We start from the raw sequence: 8,295 nt of genomic DNA, 5'->3' as shown, positions 1-8,295 counted from the left end.
ATCTATCTATCTATCTATCTATCTATCTATCTATCTATCTATCTATCTATCTACCTATCTATCTATCTATCTATAAATCGATTGGTCGATCTATCTGTCTATCTATCTATCTTTCTATCTATCTATCTATCTATCTATCTATCTATCTATCTGTCCGTCCGTCCGTCCGTCCGTCCGTCCGTCCGTCCGTCCGTCCGTCCGTCCGTCCGTCCGGCCGTCCGTCCGTCCGCTCGCCCTGCGCCCGGTCCATCCATCCATCCATCCATCCATCTACCTATCTAGCTATCTATTTTCCTATTACTTCTTATATTTCTCATCGTTTGTCTTCTTCATATTCTTTATCTTCTTCTTCTTCTTCTTCTTCTTCTTCTTCTTCGTCTGGGAGAATCTATGTGAGCCGAGATTTGCTTTCCTATGGGGCATCATTGTAATTTAGCCCCCAAAAGGAGAAATCTTTAAAACTATCTCCCTGGACGCAAAGATAAAGCTGCTATAAGCTATCACGTAAATGTTTAACAGCAACACGGGCAAACATATCGATGTCCAGTGGTGGGTCGTGACTGGCATCGCGTAGCAAGCACAACGGACTGCATCGAAAGCTGCGTCTATATCAGCCCTTCTTCTTCCTCCTCTCTTCCTCCATCTTCTGTTCTGCCGTCTCATCCCCCTTCCCTTGTGCTCCTCTTCCTCCTCCTCCTCCTCCTCCTCCTCCTCCTCCTCTTCCTTCATCTCCTTCTCCTCCCCTACTCCTCCTCCTCCCCTCTTTCATCTTCTCCTCATCGTCCTCCTCCTCCCCCTTCTTCTCCGCCTCCTTCTCTCTATCTTCTCCGCCTCCTTCTCTCTATCTTCTCCCTCCTTTTATTCTCTTTCCTCGTCGACTTCTTCTCATTATTCATTTCTTCTTTTTCTTCTGCTTTTTTATGTTTTGTTCTCCGTCTTGTTGTTGTTGTTGTTGTTGTTGTTGTTGTTGTTGTTGTTGTTGTTGTCTTGGATGAGTATAATACCTATCACACCTATATTAGGGGAGTTGCGCGTTACTGCTTAGCATTGTCGTTAGTTCAACCGTTCTTACCTAGATTCTAACATAGCCAGCTGTCCTAAACTTCTTATGCTTCTGCAACACTATATAACGAGGCTCTATATAAAACCTGCGTTTCCGCGTAGTACGTAGTTTCGTGCTCCGGTTGGTGAGGCGAGGTCGTGTGGTATAATATCCCAGGAATTGTAATAAAGTGTAGCACCATTGCTATAATCTCGGCAGAATCAATATCCACTCTGGCTCCTCGTAAAACATTTGTTTTATTTTTCTGTAGCGGGAGCTGTTTTCACAGAGCGAGGTTGTTCGTCTTACCCCCAACCTCCGGATGTAGCGACGCGGGATCAATTTCAACAGCTGGCGTCAACTGATGCTAAGTGTTTTACTGATCAAGAGCGCACTAGCATTGATGAGGATGGGAATCGAACCCCAGACCTTTCGGCACGAGAATTTGTCGGCTAGTCGTCAGTCAAACGCTACTCTTATTTGTTACGATTTATTATTTGATAAGCACAGCAGCAGCAGCAGCATAGGCAGCAGCAGCAACAACAGCTACAACAACAACAACAGAAACAACTGCAGTAGCAGCAACAACAACAGCATCACCACCACTACCACCAGCAGCAGCAGCAGCAGCAGCATCATTATCACCACCACTAGCAGCAGCAGCACCACCACCAGCAGCAACAGTATCAGCAGCAGCACCAGCAGCAGTAGCAACAGCAGCAGCAACAACAGCAGCAGTACCAACACCACCAGCAACAGCAGCAGCAATAGCGGCAGCAACAGCAGCAGCACCACCACCACCACCACCAGCAGCAGTAGCGGTTGTATAAACCTTCATCTATTTCCTCCGCACTTACCGACATGTCTTCGTCGTCGCTGCGAAGATGCTCGGCTATGTAATGTATGCCCTCGATGGCCTTCTGTATATCCTCGGGCAGCCTGGCGCGCGGCCGCGCCTGCCCGTGCACGCTGTTGCTCTTATTCGCCTCGTAGAACGACGGCATGCTCGCCTCCTCGAACCTACTCAGCGACTCGTTCATTTTCGTCTTGCGCACGTAGTCCTTCGGCCGCTTGATGAAGAGTATCGCCGGCAGTATCTCGAGGAAGATCTTCTTCGTCCACGGGCCCATCGTGTGCGTCGACGGCGAGCGAAAGTGCACGTTGAGCACGCATATCGTCGTGCAGATGGACGCCGTCACGAGCAGCATCGTGAAAAGCAGGTACTTGCCGAACATCGGCACACTGAGTGACGACTGAGGTATGATCTCGATGAGCATGAGAAAGAAGACGGTGAGCGCGAGCAGGATCGACACACACAGCGTCACCTTCTCGCCGCTGTCCGACGGCAGGTAGAAGACGAGCACGGTGAGAAACGAGATGACGACGCAGGGTATGATGAGATTCACCGTGTAGAAGAGCGTCTTGCGGCGCAGCGTCACGTTGTAGGTAATGTCGAGGAACGGCTCGGCGCAGCACGGGTAGAACACCTCGTGCCGCTCGCCGGGCACCTCGAGAATGTCCCACTCGACGCTCTGCGAGTAGTCGGACAAGTCGATGCCGCGCTCCAGATACGACGACGACATGTTGGACATGTGAACGAGATCGGCGAGGTCACCGCTGTACGTCCACAGGCCGAACTTCATGCTGCATTTTTGAATGTCGAACGGGAAGTACTGGATGTCGATCTCGCAGAAGCTCTTGTAGATGACCGGCGGCTCCCAGGCGACGGTGCCGTTATGATAGAGCGTCGCCTTCGTCATCAGCGTCACCTGGTAGTTGCCGTCGGCACTAGATGCGAGAAGAAAAAACAAGAGGCACGCATTAGAGGATCGTTACGCGACGGTGCGTTTCACATCTACGTGTCGTCGCCAGCGACACCTGGTAGTTGACGTTAGCACGAGAAGGAATAAAAAACAAGAGGCACGCAGCAGGGGAAGGCTTTGCGACGGTGCGTGCGTTAAACATCTAACAGTAGGATTTAAGCATTTGCTGCAGCGCGCAGGCACGGCGTACGATTACCAAAAACGCCGCGATAAACTGTAATACAAGATGTCCTGTCAATCGTCGGGATTATTTCTGGAATGCTGTTTTGAATGGTTGCGAGTTAGTTAGCCACGCAGGCCTCTCTATCGGCGGGTGAGCTATGAAGCCATACGAGAGTCGTTAGCCCTAGAGGCTACACCTTAGACATGCAGGTCGGCGTGTCAGCTGGTGAAGTAGGAAGCCAGAAGAGAATCGTTAGCCACGATTCGAATCAAATGGGTTCAACGTTCGATTTCGTCAACAGCTATTTCGTATCGGTGTCTCCTGAGACTATACTCTCACAAGCACGCCTCGAGATATATTACACACACGCGGCAAATTACTGTGGACATCTGAATATAGCGAATTTTGCACAGGGGAGAGATAGTAATCCGCTAGGAGACGGCTCTGATTGGCTAATTTTGTTTCTTATTTATTTTATTTTTTATTATTTGTGGCTTATTTTGTTTTATTTTAGAATTAGGGATAGAGTTAGGGTTAGGGTTAGGGTTAGCATTAGGGTTAGGGTTAGAGTTAGGGTTAGAGTTAGGGTTAGGGTTAACTGATTTCTATATCCACAACGTATTTCTATATTCACTATCTCTCCCTTGAGACCTACTAGAATATAGCTATAGGTCCGCGGTATATTAACATTAATGAAATTCGCGTTGTACGCGAACGAATAGGTGTTTGTATCTGATATCCGTTGATTATAATCAAATAATTATTTATGTGATACGGGACAACGTTTTATATCTTCTCATCCGGGAGTCGCTGCTAATTTACCCACGGTTGTTGCGCAACTGACACCGATCCATTAGTTGCGCAATTGCGAGTCAGAAAGTTGTTCTGCGGGCCGTCGGTAATCGCTGAATGGTAAATACGGGCGTATACGTAATTGCTTAACAAGAACAATATTTGGATATCCGATCGCAAAGGCTGCTGCGATAATATTGCCGCGGGAGCTTAAATGTTTAATTTTGCAATAACAAGCGCTTTAAGAAATTGGCTATGTACTCGCATGAGCATGTGAGTTTCGTTATCTCGCGAAGAAATTACACGCGCAAGCCGTGCATGTGGGCAAAACCCCCACTGCATCTGGAAGGGGGTGAGACGGAGAGCGCCAACCGTCTTATTGGAAACAGGCGTTTAGTTGGTGTTTACCACAGCGTACATGCACTGCTGCCGCGCTCTAGAGACAGTGATCTCAGTATTATTTTAAATTAGCGAAGTATGTTTATGCAACTGCTACCACTATGTGAAGTTATTTGTTCTACTTAGAAAGACATATGGTTTTTGGTAATATTATCAGGAGTCTATCAATATTGATAGACTCCTGATATTATGTCAAAGACGCAAGATTGCAACTGTAGCTCTAGTAACCTCGTAACATCCTCTGCCCCCCTCCTGTAATTTTCTCTATCGTTCCGCCTTTCTCACTGGCGCTTTCATCTCTCCAGAAGTTAATAATGGTAAATTTGGCATTATTACCCCCTGATCTCTCTCTCTCTCTCTCTCTCTCTCTCTTTCTCGTTCTATTTCGCTGTCGCTCTCTCCCCCTCGTTCTTTTTCGCTGTCGTCTCTCTCTCTCTCTGTTTCTTTCTTTTTGACGGTCTGTCTGCCTTTTCCGATCTCTCTCTTTCTCTGGGCTTCATCTGCTCTCTTGTCCTCATCTCTGCTCTCTGCTCTCTCTGTTGTCCTTGCGCTTTGTTTGCGCAAAGCACGAGACGCAAGTTCTCTAATACCTCACTACGAAAAATTCCCCGAGTATAACCGTCTACCGATAGCACGGTTCCGATGCTGGGGGAGGCCGGGCGGCCCGCCATCTGGGCAGTTTATCGTGGGACCTCAAAATCGGTAGTGTCTGGAAATTTTACCCGACTGAGTGATTCGCCAGCTTGTGCGCGTGATATATATCGCAGAGGTCGATAGCAATCCATCGCCAACGACAAAGGAATGGCAGTCTACGGTTAATCACCGAGCGTGTTATATATACGCTCTAGCTATACACTAACGCGCGGCGCGCGGCTGCAATTATATATAGAGAGTTGGAGCAATTATGTTATTGGTGCTACTGCTGCTACTGCTATTGCTGCTAGCTACTGCTGCTGCTGTTGCTGCTACTGTTGCTGCTGCTGCTGCTGCTGCTACTGCTACTGCTACTGCTGCTACTGTTGCTGCTGCTACTGCTGCTGCTACGGCTGCTGCTGCTAATGCTGCTGTTGTTGCTACTGCTGCTGCTGCTGCTGCTGCTGCTGCTGCTAATGCCGCTGTTGTTGCTACTACTGATACTGCTGTTGCTGCTGCTGCTGTTGCTACTGCTGCTACTACTACTGTTGTTGTTGTTGTTGTTGTTGTTGTTGTTGTTACTGCTGTTGCTGCTGTCGCTACTGTTGCAACCACCGACGTTCCAGCGGCTAGCTGTTGCTGCTACTGTACTACTACTGCTCCTACTGCGTTACTTCGGTGACTCCTGTTATAGCTCTTCCTTCCAGTACTGTTGCACATGTTACAATTGTTACTACTGCTCCTGCTGCTGCTGTTGCTTCTGAGACTATTGATACGATCAGGAGGGAATAAAAACAAATTTTGTTTTTATGCACACCTGATACTGCTAGTTGTTGTTGTTATTGCTACAGCTGCTGCTAATACTGCTGCTACTAGTTGCTACCGCTGTTATTGCCATTGCTACTGCTACAGCTGCTGATATTACTGCTGCTGTTGCAGCGACCGCAACTACGATTATACTTATTATATAAGATTAAACACGCAAACGTAAAACCATTAATGCGACCCAACCAATGCACACCACTCTCTTGTTTTTCTCCGTGCGTTTCGCCGGATCGCCGTAGTCGGGAAACGTGACACAGTTGCACTACAGTGCCGTGACCTACTATTAGGTCGTGGCTTCCTCCCGACACGCTCTGCTGCCAGCGCTACATGCTCCTCCTGCTGGCTCGACTCGAGTGAACTTGACTATTAGGAGTTGTCGGCAGTGCGGCCGAGCGGCGTGCAGTGAGGGATGCTACATAGACGCAGTAGATGTTTATGCGCGTAAATCGGGGTTAAGGTCTATGTTAATCGTCGACACTGCAAGCTGACGGCTTCACCTACAGCAGGCCACTCCCGTCACGTCGTATCGTCAGGAGCAGTAGTCGCAGTAGCAGCAATAGCAATATTACTAGCAGCAGCAGTAGCAGTAGGAGCAAGAGCAGCAGCAATAGCAGCAGTGGCAGCAGTAGTAGTAGCAGTAACAGCAATATCAGCAGCAGCAAGAGTAGGAGCAGCCGCAGCAGTAGCAGTAGCAGTAATAGCAATATCAGGAGCAGCAGCAACAGCAGCAGCAGTAGGAGCAAGAGCAGCAGCAATAGCAGCTGTGGCCGCAGTAGTAGTAACAGTAACAGCAATATCAGTAGCAGCAAGAGTAGGAGCAGCCGCAGCAGTAGCAGTAGCAGTAATAGCAGCAGACATAGCAGCAGAAATAGCAGCAGTAGCAGCAGCAGTAGCAGCAATAGCAATATCAGCAGCAGCAACAGCAGCCGAAACAGCAGCAGCAATATCAGCAGCAGCAACAGCAGCCGCAACAGCAGCAGCAGTAGCAGCAGCAGCAGTACCCGCTGGCTCACATTTCCTGATCGAATATGTGTGCGGGCGTAATAGAATTCGCTCTAACAAGAAATTACAGAACCGAGCTAATGTTGGCGCAGTTAGAAGCTGCTATTGCTGGCCTAGCAGAAGAACTACCGTCTTTATTGATCCCGTTAGAGTTGTTTGTACGTGAAACATGTGGCGCATATAATTGCGCATAGCGGTCGCTGGTTAATTCTACTTCGGTGCGTGTACGTGCGTGCGTGCGTTGTGTGTGTGTGCGCGCGTGCGTAGCGATGGTGTGTGTGCGGGCGGGTCGGTGCCTGCGATTGCGTGTGACGTGCGTGCGTGCGTTGTGCGTGTGTGTGTGTGGTGTGTGTGACATCATAATTCGTTAAACGGGAACGGCCGCTCGCCAATCGCCCTAATCTCCATCGTTCTCTATATCTATGACTCTAATAGCGCCCTTCATCACTCGGATCTCCGCGCACCGCAATCTGCGTGAGTTGTTGTTTACGCAAGTGGTTCAAGCGAAAAAGACTGAAGAGAGAAGCGCGTGCAAGAAAGAGAGAGAGAAGAGAAGAGAGAGACGAGAGAGAGAGAGATGGGAGGAGAAATGTAATAGAAGACGCGAAAGCGAGTATCGGTAGCGAAGTTAGAAGAACGGACAACGAGAGAGGGAGTTAAGCTCACGGAGATGAGAAAATATCGAAACAGCTAACGAGAAGGTCTAGCGAGAAGAAATGATGAGAGAGGATAAAGAAATAGACAAGAGCGACATAAGAGCGAGAGATATTATAGATATAAACTAAAACAGAGTGTGACTGATGCGCGAGAACGAGAGGGAGAATAACGAGAAGAGAAGAAGAGCAGAGGGGCGCAATGACGAGAGACAGAGAGAGAGGGGGCGCGAATGAGAGAAAGAGAGAGAGAGAGAGAGGGGGGCGCAATAAGAAGAAGATGAGAAGAGAGAGAGATTAAAAGAAAAACCGAGAAGCAAGAAAGCGGAGAGGGAAGTAGAGAGAGAGAAAGAGATAGAGACCTAGGGGGGCAATGAGAATCAGAACCAGCGGTTACCAACGGCCAATATGTTCGCCAATCAGGCGCGCTTGCGGCTAAGCTGACGGCGGGATGCCTCATGCTCTTCAACTGTTGCTACTGCTGTCGGGGGTCTATCGTGGTCACGGACGCTGCAGTGGGGCGCCAAGCTGTCGCACATCGCATCGTACAGATTCCGTCAGCGAGGTGGGCGAAGACGGCTCGTCACTAATATCGCCCGCCAGCGCCGGTGTACGCTCTATCAGCTGCGCATTCACGACGTCGCAACGGAAGCGCACTTTGTGTTTAGGTGTCCGCTGATATAAACTCCGTCGATATATATATATATATATATATATATTCTAATGACGGTTGGAATATGTAGAAGAAATGATTTACAGCATGCACACACAGCCTGGGGTTTTCTCAACCATTGATTCGATTTGTTGTTTGAGACCGAGATAAACAGCAGCAAACTGTAATATCATCGCGGCTATGATCATTACGAACGGCGAATCATCGTGTAAATTCTGGTTAGTGGCTCCTGTTTTCTAAGATGGATTGGTCGAATTGAGTTATAATTTAGTGGATTATCGATAGCAGCA

The 8,295-nt window shown here is 48.6% G+C and overlaps 1 protein-coding gene across 1 annotated transcript in view; it reads right to left on the bottom strand.

The window, feature by feature from the left end:
- LOC106810527 (acetylcholine receptor subunit alpha-like 1) overlaps window positions 1-8,295 on the bottom strand; it is a gene marked incomplete at its 5' end in the record, with an annotated part of 39,457 nt that overhangs the window by 9,853 nt on the left and 21,309 nt on the right. The window contains one exon of the mRNA XM_014813907.1: window positions 1,900-2,830. Within this exon, the coding sequence (XP_014669393.1) occupies window positions 1,900-2,830 (931 nt within the window). The remainder of the gene's footprint in view (window positions 1-1,899; window positions 2,831-8,295) is intronic.

This window comes from Priapulus caudatus, unplaced genomic scaffold (genome assembly GCF_000485595.1).
Source record: "Priapulus caudatus unplaced genomic scaffold, Priapulus_caudatus-5.0.1 Scaffold449, whole genome shotgun sequence".
NCBI lineage: Eukaryota > Metazoa > Priapulida > Priapulimorpha > Priapulimorphida > Priapulidae > Priapulus > Priapulus caudatus.
The sequence above is the reverse complement of the archived record's forward strand: the minus strand, read 5'-3'. Positions and strand labels throughout refer to the sequence as shown.